The following is a 17,885-nucleotide window of genomic DNA, read 5'->3' on the forward strand; positions in this document are numbered from 1 at the left end:
CAGTGCTTAATGGCTAAATTGGGAAGACTGTTACTAATCGCTTATTGAATAATGAAAGTGACACAGCTGATAAAAGATTTCAATACACTGGATTATTTATAATATTTCACTTAAGCCTCTCTGGCTGACTAATGTGGGGGCGAGATGAGGGAGTCGGGAAGCGTCTGATAACGAGTGGCGGTCAGAGGAAGTGATAATAAAACGCTTGCAGAGGGGGAAAAAAGGAGGAGGAGGAGTAAAGCATAAGGAAAACAGAGTGAAGGAGGAATGAAACAGATGAGACAAAACAACGAGGAACAAGATTAGAGGAGAAGATGGAAATGAGGACAAGAACCAGGAGGGGAGACTGAAAACGAAAAAGGAAGCATTGAGGGTGGACGTGAGGAAATAAAGGAAAATAAAGGGATGGAAATGAGCAGAGATGAAGGCAGATGCAGCGTCAATCTGTCACTCAGACAGCCACTTGTCCTGTCAGCTGCTTGATACCTCACTGATGGAGGGACGAACATTACACATCTGCTGCTGCGCCACATCTGTTCAACGAGCTACTGTGTGTGTGTGTGTGTGTGTGATAAAAGATCTCGATAATTATCACAAAAACATCAATAATGGTGATAAACTGAGGAGGAATTTAGGATGGAATCAGCCAATCAGGATACAGCAGCGGGCGGAGGTCATAGATGTGTGGTGCAGAAACAAAACAGAAAGAAACACACAGGTTGATGTTTAGCAGATCTTTCTAATGTATATATTTAAGTTTAATTTGTGGTTTTTATTCATGAATGAATCCATATTTTATTCTTTTTTTTCCTTTACGCCAGCCACTTTATTAATACTAAGAATTTTCTTCTGCTGTGTTTAGTGTGAAACACTTGATATGACGCTGCTAAACAAATTAATATTGGATCCAGTCTCTCAGCAGAAACGATCAGCAACAACCCATTAAACCACAATGTAAAAGGCTTACTTTAGAGTTTTCTTGCATTCAGTTTCCTTGATCAATAAAGAAGACGTATTATTGTTCTTCTTGTCATGAACATAATACTACAGTATATAATATATATATTAAGCATGGCCCAAGTTTCAGATACTGACGTATACAAAGAAAGTCTGTGAGAAAAAGAAAGTGGGCTCGTTTCAGAGTAGAATCAAACTCCAAGGCTTAAAAGTAAAGTACAAAAACCTGCAGTTCCTCTAATGTCCACTTGAGGCCGCCTCCAAAAGTGAATCAGTCTCACATTATAAGATGTCCACATGTTCACAGCAGAATTAAGCATGTTTACAGCCTGCTACAAAAATTGTTTGGGGTTCTATGGCTACATTCCTCCTTCACAATAACTGGATGGTGAATTTTTAAAATAATTTACCGGTTTTAATTGTATTAAGGCTTAAAGTTTGAAAGGTGCAATGCCACTTTGACTGACAGGTGTATAGCAACACATGTGGCTACAACTGCTGAACGGTCCCTGAATGGGACTCAAGCTAATTCAGTTGTTCTACAGACTATTATAAACAAAAGAAAAAACAACCCCCCCCCCCACAATAAATCAAAAATCTTTAAACATAATAACAAATTTCAACATCGAATCTAACCCAAGTCCAAACATTCATAAGGAATTGCTCCTCTAACTGTCCAACAATGATCGCCAAATGGCGGATGTCTCCATGCACTTAAATGATGCCAACCTGTCATATAAGCATATATAGAAGCATATACAAAATTAGCCATTAGTTAGTAACCAGGTCTCTAATTGGCTTTTTGTAACTGTCTTTAAGATTTGTTCTGATCAACTTTAGCTTCATCAGGTTATCTGCAGCTGAATTATTACCAAAGACAATGCTTTTCATGTTTAATGTCTGCAGTATTAATATGAAAGCAGGTTTTTCAGCTGTTGTTGGATTCACTAATATGGAGTTACTGCTGTGCATGTACACACTCATTGATCCACAGACTTTACAGAGAAGAGGAAGACCAAACAGGGTGAAGAGATGAAGGGCTGAGAGAATGACAGGATGGAGAGATCCTTTCCTCATTGAGGAGGTCGAAAATCTCAGACAATCACATGACTGCGTTTCCCAGCCTAGGTCCCAAATAATCTACTAATGTCACTATGAACAAAGGTTCAGGGTTTTCTTATACACTCAACAAAAATATAAACGCAACACCTTTGTTACTGCTCCCATTCCCCACGGGATGGACGTAGAGACCTAAAATTCATTCCAGATACACAATATAACCATCCCTCCCAAACAGTGGTCACAAATCAGTCCAAATGTGTGGTAGTGGGCACATCTGCTATATTGAGATAATCCATCCCACCTCACAGGTGTGCCACATCAGGATGCTGATCTGACATCATGAGTAGTGCACAGGTGTACTTCAGACTGCCCACAACAAAAGGCCACCCTGGAATGTGCAGTTTTTTGCGCTATTGGGGGTCTGGGGACCCAGAACCGGTCAGTATCTGGTGTGACCACCATTTGCCTCATGCAGTGCAACACATCGTCGCATGGAGTCTATCAGATTGCCAATTGTGGCCTGTGGAATGTTGGTCCACTCCACTTCAATGGCTGTGCGAGGTTGTTGGATATTCGTGGGAACTGGTACACGCTGTCGTATACGCCGGTCAAGCACATCCCGAACATGCTCAATGGGTGACATGTCCGGTGAGTATGCTGGCCATGCAAGAACTGGGACATTCTCAGCTGCCATCTGCCCTGAACAATGTGAACCATGATTCATCCGTGAAGCGCACACCTCTCCAACGTGCCAGACGCCATCGAATGTGAGCATTTGCCCACACAAGTCTGTTACGGCGACGAGCTGGAGTCAGGTCAAGACCCCGATGAGGACGACGGGCATGCAGTTGAGCGTCCCTGAGACGGTTTCTGACAGTTTGTGCAGAAATTGTTTGGTTGTGCAAACCAATTGTTCCAGCAGCTGTCTGGGTGGCTGGTCTCAGACAATCTTGGAGGTGAACCTGCTGGATGTGGAGGTCCTGGGCTGGTGTGGTTACACGAGGTCTGCGGTGGTGAGGCCGGTTGGATGTGCTGCCATATTCTCTGAAACGCCTGTGGAGACGGCTTATGGTTGAGAAATGAACATTCAATGCACGGGCGACAGATCTGGTTGACATTCCTGCTGTCAGCATGCCAATTGCACGCTCCCTCATTGCTTGTGGCATCTGTGGCATTTTGCTGTGAGACAAAACTGCACATTCCAGGGTGGCCTTTTGTTGTGGGCAGTCTGAGGTACACCTGTGCACTACTCATGATGTCAGATCAGCATCCTGATGTGGCACACCTGTGAGGTGGGATGGATTATCTCAATATGGCAGATGTGCCCACTACCACACATTTGGACTGATTTGTGACCACTGTTTGGGAGGGATGGTTATATTGTGTATCTGGAATGAATTTTAGGTCTCTACGTCCATCCCATGGGGAATGGGAGCAGTAACAAAGGTGTTGCGTTTATATTTTTGTTGAGTGTAGCATCAATACACAAACTTTACAAAGATAGTGGGATTTAAGATTTGAAAACTAGAAAATAAAGGTCGGGTCAGTTTTAAAGATGATGTTTTCATTTGTATGTTTTTAAAGAACTAGGCGGGGAAAGTGCGAGGCGAGGGGGAGGGGAGATGGCGTTACCTTCCGCAGTACCAGAGAGGCCGTCGGCTTTGAAGTTACTGGTGCTCTTCTTCCGCCGGTGCTTCTTGCGGTTGGCGTGCGGCGATGGCGGCGGCTCCATCTTTGGACTGGTGGTGCTGGAGATGCTGGGACTGGAGCAGACGGAGTCTCCCAGGCCTGTGTCTGCAAATTTAACCAAATAAAATCACAAATAGAACTCTACACTGTTGCCATACTGCTCACAAGTGATCAATGGGCTTCTCTCACTATAATACTGCAGGATCTTTACCCATCAGTAAAATAACTGTTGCTGTAGACTGATGCCAAATATAACTAAACAGAACTACTTGGAGGGTTTTGCTTTCTAAAGACCAAAGAGCTTTTTGGTGGGTGGAGGATAGGTCGAGGCACCCATCTTTTTCTGCAGTGTCTTAAAAGGGGAAGTTTATGGTTGTGGAGAAAAACATTCAGAGATAATTTGAGATAGTTGTAAGTTTAATACACAAGTGGCCTTTCTTGTTTTATCTGCTGAGAACTTTGGACAGGTTTTAAGCTGGTTCTGGATTAAGTTTTTGACTAGTTTCATTTTGGTTTGACCTCAGCGTTTTTTGGTTTTTTTAAACCTTTAACATCTTCGAGGGCTTGTCACAGTTCTCTAAATTAGTCTCAGGGTCTTGGTTCCTTCATGTTACACCAGACTTATTTCTTACACTTCATAATGGGATTATTGGGACTTTCTTTTAAACTGGTTTAAAACTGCTTTCAAAATAAATTTTCCATTGGGTTAACTTAGGTTTGGGTATGATTTTAAATTTGGTTTGGTACTGGTTTGGAAGAACTTACAAGTTTTCTGATTTCGTTTTTGAGTACCCTAAAAAATCTTTTGCGGTTGCTATTTTTAATAACTTCTGGGTTAGTTGTGAGCCTAATTTTGGACTCTGGACCTGGCTTTGTAGTTGACTTACAGGTTATGGAGGAATTGCTTCATCAGTGGGATTAAACTGGAGTCTTTTGTCTCTTCCTGTAATTTCACACTGCTGATATTGCGATCAGGATTGTGTGAAGTCCAGGCCATCAGATACAGGACTCCCTGCTCTTCATTCTGACTCTGGCTTCAGCTCTTGATCCTGCTGCACAGTTACCTTTGATACTTCACTAATGACCTTAATATGCATGGTGGCAAAACTCTTTGGCACAGAACAGAAGCTGAGTAAATCTGAGCGCAAAACCTCACACCTCGACTGCTCTATTTTATAAGCAGAACAGTAAATGTATAAATATGTATATATAATATCTGGAATCACCACTGACGGGGTCCAAATGGATTAAAGTAAACTATACTGAATCCCGTTCCGGTCGACATGCAGGCTCAGACCTGTGGGCGAGCGAGGCTATCAGCACAGTGAGTGGAGTCTCTCTCTCTCTGCCCTCCACTCTTCACGCCGGCTGCTGACAGCTGTGACTAGCGGCGGAATAAAATAACATTCAGCTTCCATCAATATCACGGCGCGGCGGCCACACTGACACGGGCGCGGTGTGTATCTGTGTGTGCAGATGGAAACACGTGTGCACACCACACACACACACACACAAACGTATCTTGTCGAGCGCTTGCTGGCCGGCGCATCCCCGAACGGCAGACAGCCCCAAGGACGGCCATAACTTATTTTACAATCGTTTAGTCTCAGCTCAAGTGGAAAATGTGACAACTTATCTCTGCTGACAAGATGCCATCCCCGAGCGCGCAATTAACCGCCGTGGATTAACGGCCCTCCCATCTGCAAGCCGCGCTCCATCCACGTCAAACCCCACCACCGCTGCCCCCACCCCCACAACCACCTCATCCTGCTGCACTCTCTCTCAGTCCAAACTCTGATTGTTTTTCTGTGGTGTATTTGCTCTCATCAACAGTTTAAACACCAGCTGCTCAGACCACACAAACCACCACAGAAGAAGAAGCAGCTGGTCCAAAGACTACAAACTTTTCTTTGTTTTATGCTCCAGAAGGTGGCGGCAAAGCACCTGTGAGCCTAATAAACCTCAAAGAAGAAGCAGAAACTGAATTTTTTTCATGAGTTTAATCTTAATTTTAGTATTTATTTATTGCAGAATTTTATTTATTTTTGCATCTTTGCACTGTTTAATACAAATGTTTTAAGCAGTTTTGTAGTTATTATTAACTCTGACAGTTGATCTATGGAGGGCAGACCCCACCTAATAAAATATAAACAGGAGTATTTCGGAAATGATTGAATCTGCAGTATTTCCTCCTATTTATTTAACATGCTCAGTTTATTTACTTCTGTTTTTAATTTCCTTTCTGTATTTTTAAGATGTTATATTACTACTTATCTTTTCATTAGCTTATTTAATATGTAATATCTTTGTTTTTCTCATTTTTTTCTTCTCTATAATTATTTCCTATCATTTTGGCCTCGACACTGCTTGAGAACTGAGTGATGAGTTAACACATGTAAGTCTTGACTACTCGTTTGTCCCAATTATTTTTTTAGATTTCAGATATTGCTGTAAGATCTGTAACATTTCTCAGATCTCTGACAAAAGAATTCATGACTTCATCACCATTTTTAAGGTTAATTAATATCTTACTCTTGCATAAAGTACCTTTTAAGGATCCACAGGGACCTTAAAGGAGTGCCCTTACACCTATAGAAACTGTGTGTTTGTGTTGCCCCTGGGAGCCCATTGAGAGCGTTTCACAGCTTTAAACGTTATTTGAGGAAGGCTGGAGGCCCCAAAGAAGGAGCTGCCACTCAAGCTTAACATCAGGCTCATACACAGCCTGACAGCTGTCAGTCTCAGCTTCCTGCTCTGTGTGTGTGTTTGGTTAATACTGGCGCTTTAAGTCCTACACACCTATACACACACACAGACACACACACCAACATACACACACAGACAGTCCATTAGCTTGACAAACAGTTAAGGCAGTATTAGAGGTCTGGCAGCTGGATCAATGGGAGACAAATGATAGTCCCCCTCGCGTAGCTCCACGCTGGGGCCTTCAGTCCCATCTGTGTAGCTTCTCGTGTGACCTGCGGTTTAACTCAGGATCACATGACTCTGCGTGAGCGTGCCGGTCACTGACCTGTGCTGACTCCAGAGTTGGCGATGACGGTGGCCTCGGTCCACTGATCGGCGCTGGAGACGGAGTACGAGCGCTGGTGCATCCCCTCCGTGCCGCGGCTGTTGAAGGACACCAAGCTGACGCCGCTCGCCATCTGCGACACCGACGAGCTGCTAGTCACCGAGCCTGAAACACAAAGTGGAGACGTCAATGCGGCATATAAGGAAGATTCAGATACCTGCAGTGTTCACTTATCACTCATAACTTCTGTGAGAAAAGCTGCGTTAGCTTCTCTTTAAGAAACCTCCTTCCTAACAGCTCTCTTTCCTCTGATTGGACAATGACAGGAAGCCTGACGATAGCACCATACACTGAATATACAAAGATGGACATAGCTGTCCTTTGGTTTGTGGACTCCATCACTGGAGGAAGGTGAGTTTTTGGATTGAATTTGTCACGCTCCCCTCTACAGGCTGGGAGCAGTAACTACGGGCTCCATGTACAGTTAGCTCGGCATTCTGATCATTTTAACCAGCTGACTGAAGAAAACTGACACTTGAGCATGTTTCTTATGACCAGAGAATCACATTTAAAGCCCGTGCTGCTATTTAAGCTTCAAACGTCCCGAGCGTGGCACAGATCATCTGCAGACCTGCTCTTCCTTCCTTGGCGTGCACGCACACTCTCATTTACTTCACACAGAAACACGAGGGAGCCATAAAAGGCAGCCTCTCACGAGCCGGCTGCTTAAATCAAACCCTCGAGTCGGTGAGAGGCTGTGTGGTCCAGCAGCAGGGTGAGTCACCCCCACCCTCCTCCTCCTCATTCTCTCATTACAGCTCATTTCTTGGTGCTGGCTGAATGGAGCCAGGACTCTGATGGCATTAATATTCATGACAATAATTAGTACATGGAGTACAGCTCACTGAATATTCATGCTATTAGCTCGGGCCTCCTGCACGCGCGCATGTGTGTGTGTGTTTGTGTGTGAGAGAGAGATTTAAGCCTCATAAGCGCTGCTTTTATGTGTGTGTGTGTGTGTGTGTGACACGCAGGATTACGCTCTACCTTTTGTTTTACGACGTCTTCCTTCAGGTGATAAGACACGTTTGCTTCGAGGCTGAACTGCAGATTTTTCCCCTCCTCCTTTCAATCAATCTTTATTGACTCAGAACGAACAAAACAACGCTCGTGTTTATGATGTCAGAGCGAGAGTGGCGATTAGAAGCACAATTAGGAAACAAGTGTGTTGATGACGGGCTAATCGCTGCTGAGTGGAGGCGAGACTTCATGTTCACTCCTTTATGTTTTCATATTTCAGCTCATTTTTATTACATCATTTCAATAACGCTGATTCAGTTTTTCCGTTATTTAACACAACGCTTTTACCTCCAAACACGTTGTTGGTTTCTACGTGTGAATGCTGACAGTTACATTTAAGCCTTTCAAAGACACTTTTAGAAAATAAATGCAAATTTCTTTTTCTTTATGTTAGTTTGTCTCAATAGAAATCTCAGTTTTAATCATTCTCCCAATAACAGTAGGAGAAATGTGAAAACCTATTGTTGTTATGGTATCATTTTACAAGAAATAGAAGATTTGGATGTTTAAAATAAAATGAGACATCTAAAAGCATGAACATGGAGTTTAAACAGGTATCTTACTTAATTACAGTGATTAATAATAATTTCACAAATTAACCATTAAACCTGGATATCCACATGAAAATTGACATAAAGACTCGTTACTTTAAACTATAACAAATGGACTTCCTGATTGGATGTTTGATAGCAGGAGTGAATATTTTTGAAAACGTAAGTTGCAATAAACTAAATAGAAAACTTTTATTTAGATTTAAATGCATCCTGGTAAATTCCTTATAAGTAATTATGGCTTTTGTTTTGAAAAATTTGATACGTTAGAGCATGCACTTCTAGATGATGAATTCTGATTATTGTAAACGGGTGTTCAGTAAAAAAAAAAAGTTGAATTTCAGGTAAATCATTGCCGTCCAATCACAGAGGAGGAGGGGTGTGACAAAGATCTCCCTTATACCTATGGCTGAAAGGTTTGAAGGACTGATACAGACGCTCTCAGGTGTCAGTTTGCAGGCCTCACCTGAAGTCTGTCCGAGCTGCAGGCTGCTCATGTCCTTCGTCAGGCCGTTGGTTTTGGGGCTCGGCATGGCGGCACAGGTGGATACGGCGCGCGGTGGCCTCTTCCCCGGGACCTTCACCGTGGTCCTGAGCAGGTCGATTTCCTTCCCGTGGACGTTCTGCATGTAGTCCTGACAAACAGAAGGCAGCATTCAAACTTTGTGTTGAAGTCCCGTAATCTTTAAACCTACATGAATCTCAAACCCATTTTTATTCGTACGAGTATTCAGACATTTTACAACCGTTTAAACCAGAGAAAGCATTTTAAAAATGTAATTACATGCAATCATTGACCAAGCAGGCCCACTGACAGCAAACAAACACATGGGACAACACTTAGAGCACAAAACACAAAGCAAGTAAAATGAAGCGTGCGTGTAAGCGATCTCATCAACACGAGTGGGATTATTTGGGATAATAAACCTCCCAAATCCGTCAAACATACAATGAAAACAAAGCAACACTAATCCCTTAAAGCGGCACTGAAGTGGCCCAACACTCGGACTCTGATTGGCTCTGCCCGTTCGCCAATGTGCCTGAAACAAGAGCGACCACTGTCAGGGTCCTCGGCAGCCCCCCTAGCGAGGAGCCCCCCTCCGGTCCAGACCGGATGGATCAGACAAGAAGTGGTGTTTAATGACGAACGAGAGGTGCTTGTTAAATCCACCCCCACCTCTCTGACGGTGGCAGAGAATCAGTGGTGACCCAAGAGAAGCACGGCACCTTGGGAGGTCGGCCTCCTCTTCAGGATCAAGGTGGTGATGAGAAACAAAGCTTGTGGATTAAAAAGAGAGTCTGATATATATATTTTTAAGACATAGAGAAGGGAAATAAGTGTTGGTTTGGAGAAGAAGGCTATTACAAGTATATATTTTTTTCTATCTGAAGAAAAAATAATTATTTCACATTCTTAACCATTACAAAGAACTATCTAATGGATCCAGATGTTCCATAGCAGGACAATGAGTCGAGAACATCCAGCCAGTGAACCTCTACAAATTTAAAAATGTGTATAAAACCAAGCCCCAACTATAAAACAGGACAAAACAAGTCTAGATCAACCCAAAGAGATTCCCAATCCAAGCTAATAAATGAGTCTAAATGTAGGTCAAAACAGCCACAAAAATGGTTCAAAGCAAACTTTATAAAACCAGTTTAAAATATGTCCAAACCAATCAAGGTCAAAACCAGACAAAAGCAAAGCAATAAAAGCCAAAACAAACTATTTAAAACTAAGATAAAACCAAAGGGAAACACCGAACCTAAAAACACTCCAAAGATGTACCCAAAGCCAAGTACAAAACCAAGTGGGAGTTTGTCTAAATAGTGTCCAAAAACATAACCCAAAATCAGTCCAACGTAACGACTGAAATCCAACCTCAGAGCAGATACCTGATCTAAGCAACATGAAGTTATTTTGATTTACCTGAAAAAAAGAAAAACTGAGCCACAACTTCCTGCATCGCCTCCTTTTCACTATTTATGAATGTCGAAAAATTGTAATAAGCCATAAGACGATAACCTGTTCCAGTGTATTCTGGAAAATACCAAACCCTCTTTCACTTTCCACTTGGATTCCTCACCTAAACTCAACCAAAGCTTGACACCAACTAATAAAGTTTCTTTTTTTCCCCCATTTTTGTCAATGTTGTGTTCATCTCTGACACACTACAGCTTTCATTAGAGCTGCGCTGCTCTATACAGTTGAAGTAATTACTGTTAAATGCAAACTGTTCGTGGCATTATTTCAGAAAGCATCCTCGGTTTGCTGTTATTGCACAGACTTGGATAATAATGCACACATTTATAACACACGCACACTCTTTCAGTGTTTCCCGCCTCCCTCTGGCAGCTCGGCTGACAAAAGGCCAATTCAAAGCCAAGTGCTCTCGACGGTGTCTTAACAAGCCACTGGAGAGCCCTCGAGCCAGGGGCCCGCTGGGTAAACCCTCCACACCCACACAAATGCGCACACACTCACATACACACCCCTCCGACAGATTGACCGAGGTAATTGAGTCTCCATTTGCATCTGAGAGCTTTCATCATCGGCCCGATCGTCCACACCACGCAGCGGCGTCCAGGACGGATGTGTGTATCGACCAAACAAACCGACAGCAGGTGGTGACGAGTGTGTGTGTGTGTGAGAGAGGACGAGAACATGTTGTCAGCTTATGAACGCGGAAGAAAGAAAGTGTATTTAAGAGTGTGTGTGTGTTTGCGTGCAGTCAGTATAAATGGACGCATTAACGGCAGCATCAGTGTGAAAAATGCAACATGAACTGAGAGCTGGATACTGCTGACGCCAAAGGAAACATGAATCCATAAAGAGCGAACTACTTCACAACACGATCGATGGGTAAACAGACGACAGCAGATAAAGGAGAAGAAGAAGAAGCTCTGCGATCAGACTGAAAATGTGGAGAAAGTGATGAAGGTGCAGAGATGACAGGTACAAAACCTAATTTAATAACAGTTACAAAGACAAGTACAAAGTTGCTCCATAACTAGCCCGAACAGGTCCAAAACCAGGTCAGAACCAAATGCACAACCCAGACTAAACATGTCCAAAACAAAGTCACAAACCAAGCCCAAAACCCAGACTAAACATGTCCAAAACAAAGTCACAAACCAAGCCCAAAACCCGGACTAAACATGTCCAAAATCAGGTCACAAACCAAGTCTAAAAAGTAGGCTGAACAGGTCTAAAACTAGGTCCCAAACAAAATCTAAACATGTCCAAAACCAGGTCAGAAAGAAGTGCAAAGGCTAGCCTAAACACGTCCACGTTGAAAACCATGTATAAAAATCGGTGCAATACCAAGTACAAAGTCAAAAACAAAACCACCTTAAATAAGTTTAAAACTAAGCCTAGGACCTACCTGAACAAGCCCAAAACCAGGTCAGAAACCAGTGTCAAAAAACCTGAAGAGATCTATAATCCATGTTCAAACCTAAAGCCTAAACGAACTTAAACACATTACATAACAGGTTTTTATGGTTTGTGTTATAAATTACATCTGTTGATATGCAAACTGTAAATGTACATTGCTTTTAATGCAAAATTATCTCAATGGACAGAAAACTGTAGTGTCTTCAAGTTATTATCTAAAGACTAAAAACTGAACTTGCATTTAAGATTCACTGAAGTTAGAACTTTCTATTCTAATTCTAATCAATTATTACTTTTACTGCTGGATTTCGTTTTGAACATTTGGATTTGGGATGTTTAAAAATGAATGTTTTAAGACCATCTTGGTTTCTATCTTGTGTTCACTCAGCGTTGGTTAGCTCTTTGCCTTAGTTTCAGGCTTATGAACACAAAAAAAGAAAAGAAAAACTGACTTCTAATCATTCTTTCTTGCACAAGAGTTTCTAAAAAATCTCTGCTCTTAAGTGCTCTTAACAACTCTCACTGCTCAGAGTCACATCGTGACAAGAGGCGATTAATTACTCTCGCCTTTTGTTGGCCTGATCTTCTCCTCTTTAGACTTTTCTTGGCAATTAGGTGGCATCTATTGCCATCCACTTAATTAGCGGCATTAATGTGATTTCTTTGCACATAGTCGGGCAATTAGTGGTGCTGATTGAGTTTCATTCGATTAGCCTCCGCAAACACGTTAATTGACGCCGGAGCTGCAGATGCAAAGCATTCAGGAAAACCTGGCTTTTGGTGCTGGAGGGGGTTTGTGTGTGTTGATGTGTTAAGTGATGAGTTTTAACACTAATTTACTGCATCAGCTGCTCTAATGGCTGATGGACGTGTGCAGTTTGGTGAAGTGTGGATATGTCTGAGCAAATCATTTGTGATTTAATGTTTCTGCAGATAAAACCAATAGTCAATTAGTCAAGAACAGCATAACAATAATCTGCAACTTCTAAAATGTGCTAATCATTGTTCATTTAGGTCATTTTTCAACCTAAAACAAATATTTTCAGGTTCTAAGATACTTTTTTGTCTGTCGGTGGGTTAAAACAAGAAAATCCAGGCAACATGGAGGGGACCTTTCATGCTTTTCTGATCAGCTTTGCACAAAACAAGCCATCCGTTGTCAAACAAAACAATCTGAATCCTGAAGAGATCAAACATGATGTCCAAGCAACCCTGAATCAGTGAAATGAAGGCTAAAACCAGTTCAAATAAGTCCAAAAAACCATCCAAAACACATAATTACTGAGCAGAGACCAACAAGAATGAAAAGAAAGCGAGCATACTCCTAAATTACAATGTTTCTAAATCAGATGTCTATAGAGTCCTTTACTCATTTTTTCCACAGTATTTTTCACTCCCATCTCTTGTAGTGACCCCAGCACTATCAAGTGGTCAATCAACTGTTTTCCAACCGCTCCATCCACCCCAACCTTATCCTGTCACCTCCAGTGCAGTTCATACATGTATTCCTTTATTGATTCAAAGCAAAAATATCGCCGCTTCATAAGAGATACAGTGGTCCCTCGCTATAACGCGGTTCACCTTTCGCAGCATCGCTGTTTCGTGGATTTTTTTTGTGCAATTTTGCATTTTTTTCCTTTTCTTTTTTTTTTTTTTTTACAGCACATTGTGTCCTGATTGGCTGTAGACCATTGTCAATCAATCTCATGCCGTGTCTCCTGTACAGTACAGAATGCGTCCAGCTGGTCAAATTTCTTCGATCACTAGTAGTGTGACTCTGAAGTGCTGTACTGTATGTTTGTAAGTTTTCCCCCAACAAACACAATCATGTTGACAAAACGTTTTGCACCATCAAAAGCAACCGTGGGTGGTTTCATTCTATAATACTGAACTTATTATTCTACGAAGGTTTGAACTTTGAGTGTTTAAATAAGAGAGAAAAGTGTGAAAATATTCGTGCCTGTCTGAGAAAAGTGTATAAAGTGTGTAGTGAGGAGTTTTGTAGCCTTAACACATGTATAATAATTGTAAAATAAACTTGGCTACTTCGCGGATTTCACCTTGCGCGGACTATTTTTAGAACGTAACTCCCGCAATAAACGAGGGACCACTGTAAACAGTATTTTTAAAAAATAATCAATAAATTTCATTTATGTTTAGTTTAGAATTTGCGATTTTTAGCTTCTAAATATGTGAAATTGGCTTCCTTTCTTTGTTATTTAAAACAGTTTCAGAAAATTCTTCCAGTTTTCGACTGATGAACAGATTAATTAAACCACTTTAAAACGCAATCTTGAACTGAAGAATGCCCACATGGAAAATACGATGTAATTAAAGAAAATTATGAATACATTTTCACAACAAGTAAGAAAGAAAACAAAGTAACCGTATTAACACTATTACACACTGAAATGCTTTTTGTGTTCATTTTTATGATCAAATTTGTGATTTTGTAAAGCATCTTTTTGCACAAAACAACTGTATGTCTACATTTTAACATAAAAGAAAAAGAAGTCAAAATAAAACAAATTGATATGCACTCGTGGCCAAAATTCTTTGAAAACAAAAAAAAAGACAAAAAAACGTTAATTACACAACAAAAATGTGGCAAAAACCTATCAGAGGCAATACATCTAATCTGACTTCAGACTGAGCAAGAGGACAGAGAGAAAACGAGCAGCAGACAGAGTGAAAGACACAAAAAAGTGTGTGTGTGTGTGTGTGTGTGTGTGTGTGTGTGTGAGTGAGATAATAAAGCAGCGTCGGGGGCAGGATATTGTGCCAACAGGGCAGAGAGCTGGGGCAATTAGCAGAGACATTACAGATGATATTCACATCATCAGCGCCGACGTGGGCAAACAGATGACGAGTCCTAATTAATACACAAGCCATCAACACACACACACACACACACACACACACACACACACACACACACACACACACACACACACACACACACACACACACACACACACACACACACACACACACACACACACACACACACACTCGCAGGGGAGAGATGAAGAGCAGCAGATAGATGGAGGTCAGTGCAGGCTGGCAGAGCGCTGCAGTCTAATAAGCATTCACAATGGCTGTATGTGTTTGTGCAATTGTGTATGTGTCTTACGTGTAGGCTCGGGTGATAGGTGAGCAGACCGTTGTCACACAGCGTCACGTACTTCTTCTTCCACTCCTTGTTGAGGGATTTACCGCTCCTCTTCAGCAGCATGCCCTGCAGAAAACACACAGATAAACACACTGTCAGCACACGCCTTTCAATGCAGCTGTGCACTTTGAACATAAACAGCATCATCATCTGCAAAAGAAATTTCTGAACTCCACTATGATAATCCGCAGCCTCTCCGATAAGTTCCTCGGTATGTAGATGTACTCCATCGTTGCTGTCTTGAACGGCAGCTCTGCAGCGTCGGTGAGCTCGACCAGCTCTGGTTAAAGTGGCCATCAAGCGCCCAAGCACACCGACAGAGCAAAAGTAGAACAGCTGTGGCGCACCATTATGGTCAAGTGGGAGTACATACAGGGAAGATGCCACAATCCAAACAGGCAGTGTATGCTCGCTGTTGTCACCCAAAGTGAGGCCAAAATGGTCATGCAGTGAGCTCTGGTGTCATTTTTGTAACCTGACTAAATCTGTTAATAAAATACTTTGACGACGTCGCTTCTTTTCTTCATTTCTTGACATTAAAAATTTATAATAGCTTTGTAGAGATATTATTGAAGGTAATGAATGTGTTAATGGAAAGGTTGGAACAGCTGAAGGTGAACAGTACAACCATTTTGAGAAATGAACAGATTACCAACTTATTTGATGGTTTCAATGTTAAATTTGGTGATGATACAGAAATTACTGGTTTGATCACAGGAGATTTGACTCTTTACATGGTAGTTTTCTTCAGTTAATGAAAAAAGAATCTTTGATTTCAAAGTGAGCAGGAAGACATCCCAATAGAAAGTTACTGACAGTGAAGTCTTGCTGGAAATGAATGGAAATATTTAGGGACTCATTTAGGAAAACCTAGCTTTTTCGTGCTGGGGGGGATTTGTGTGTAAGCTTAAGATCCGACTGTGATCCAGTCTTTGGCAATATCAAACAAACAAAACGATAAGCACACTTTAGCCTCAAATGTCTCTGTGATTTCACATACAGAACCAAAAAGAGTAAAAAAAACACAACTCCGTTCAAAAGTGGACAAAAAATATATGGAAATTATTGTCCACTTTTGAGTCCTAATTGTGCATTTTAAAGCCTCTCGATTCCTCGATCTTTGTGCGCGCTGGAGCTAAATGACGTCCAGAATCGGCTGAGTGAAGCTAATGAGCGAAACGAGAGAAACAACATTTAAAAGATCAGAGATGAGAGGAGCTGGATGTGAATAGATGGAAGGAAATCAGCGCTCATTTAATTGTCTGACTATCTTTTTGTTCGCTCTCTCTCCTACGCACATCAGCTGCGGCTGACTGACCGTTTAGGCCAAGCGATCGCCCGCTCACCGCCCACACTTCATTAGGAGAGAGAGAGAGCAGGAAGGTCAAAGAGAAGGCGAGAGAGCGGGATCAAAATAGGAGAAAGAAGCAGAAAAAAAAGAGGAGGCAGAGGGAAGAGGGGGAGGAGGGAGGAGGGGGGATAAAACTGTCCGCTGATTAGCAATTACAGCCGCGCTGCCACGCGTGTCACTTCACTGGACCTCTACAACATTAACACTCCGACAGAGGGTATTAATAGAGTCCAGCCGTGAAGGGAGGAAGAGGGGGAGTTAGAGGAAGATGAGGAAGTGGGGAGTGAGACGGACAGGCCAGGCTGATGGACAGAAGCCTGCTCGCCGGCGCCCCGGCCGCTCAGCTTTCATTAAGGCGGTCAGTAGTGGTGGGATAGCGCGGTAGGCCCGGGGTGACCCTCGCCGCCAGTGATGGTGCATTCAGTGTAATTGGCGGTGACATAATGCCATGAAGAAACGTCTCAGAGTGACAGAAGCAGGGGAGGAAAGGACAAGATGGCGAGCTATGAAAGAAAGGAGACCAATTTTTACCCTGGAAGGTCTAAAATACATTTTCAAGAGTAATATATGAGACTGAAATTCGTCTTGTAAGGATGACACCAGAGGCAAAGTAGAAAATAAAAGATTGAATAAACTAGAAATACCCCAGAAAGGCCTTTAGTTTTGTATTAATAAAATAATACACCTCTATTACAGACAGTGAAACACAGAGTAAGGTTGGGTAGGACACCGTTTTACATTTAGAGACTGTTTAAAAAAAGGATATAACCCATTGTTTTCAGAAGATCCAATCTAAATTCTCAAGGCTGGTGTTTTGTCCACAGCCTTATTGGATTTTGGGGCCAGAAGTGAACAAGTTGATAAGTGATAAGTTTAATTTGATCGGCCAACTTCAGGAAACCTGCAAAGGGGTAGGTAGATTCTACAGTTTCCTGCACCAAACCTTGAGCTAACCTTCTAACCTTCTGTTAGTGCCATTAACAACACAAGCCTTTTTGTGTGACAACAACACAGCAAGCCAAATTAGCTACAGTTCCTCTAACGTCCATTTGAGTGAGTCAGCTTCAGACTCTAAGATGACCAACTTTACAGCAGAAATAAATATGTTTATGACATCTTGACATTCTACTTTTGCATCTTTTTGGCTACAAGATACCAAAATGACAATGGACATTAAGCTAAGCTATGTCGATGTCTTATTAACAGTCTGTCTTCAGCTCAGACATCAAGTGATACTTCAAAGCTGTTACTGCTAACAATGAGAATTAACCTACATTTGTCAGGATTATGTTTCATTTAAAATCATATTTAGAGCCCAAAAACACATAATAGAGACCGATAGAAGCATGTCTTGAGTGGAACATTCCTTTAAATTGTATAATTATATCACCATAAAACCCCCCAAAAATACAGTGATATATAATTTAGGTCATATCAGAATAGATGTTCAAATGTCCTGCTGGTATTACAGACAGTGAACTCCCCACAGACATTCGACAGCAGTGATTCCACTAATTTCAGCTCATGTCACGAGGAAGTGAAACAGAGCAGTGTGTATGCGTGTGTGTAACAACAGGGCTTCCCCACGGTGCGCT

General features: G+C 41.9%; 1 protein-coding gene across 7 annotated transcripts in view; it reads right to left on the reverse strand.

The window, feature by feature from the left end:
- agap1 (ArfGAP with GTPase domain, ankyrin repeat and PH domain 1) overlaps positions 1-17,885 on the reverse strand; it is a 139,519-nt gene that overhangs the window by 41,144 nt on the left and 80,490 nt on the right. For 5 of the 7 annotated variants that reach the window (XM_080297830.1, XM_026158516.2, XM_026158517.2 and 2 more), the window contains 4 exons: positions 14,901-15,005; positions 8,837-9,005; positions 6,740-6,904; positions 3,652-3,813 (listed from right to left, as the gene is read on the reverse strand). In XM_080297830.1, coding sequence (XP_080153956.1) covers positions 3,652-3,813; positions 6,740-6,904; positions 8,837-9,005; positions 14,901-15,005 — 601 coding nt within the window. The remainder of the gene's footprint in view (positions 1-3,651; positions 3,814-6,739; positions 6,905-8,836; positions 9,006-14,900; positions 15,006-17,885) is intronic. The other 2 variants (XM_026158518.2, XM_026158515.2) reach the window with 1 other exon arrangement.

Source organism: Astatotilapia calliptera, chromosome 23 (assembly GCF_964374335.1).
Source record: "Astatotilapia calliptera chromosome 23, fAstCal68.1, whole genome shotgun sequence".
NCBI lineage: Eukaryota > Metazoa > Chordata > Actinopteri > Cichliformes > Cichlidae > Astatotilapia > Astatotilapia calliptera.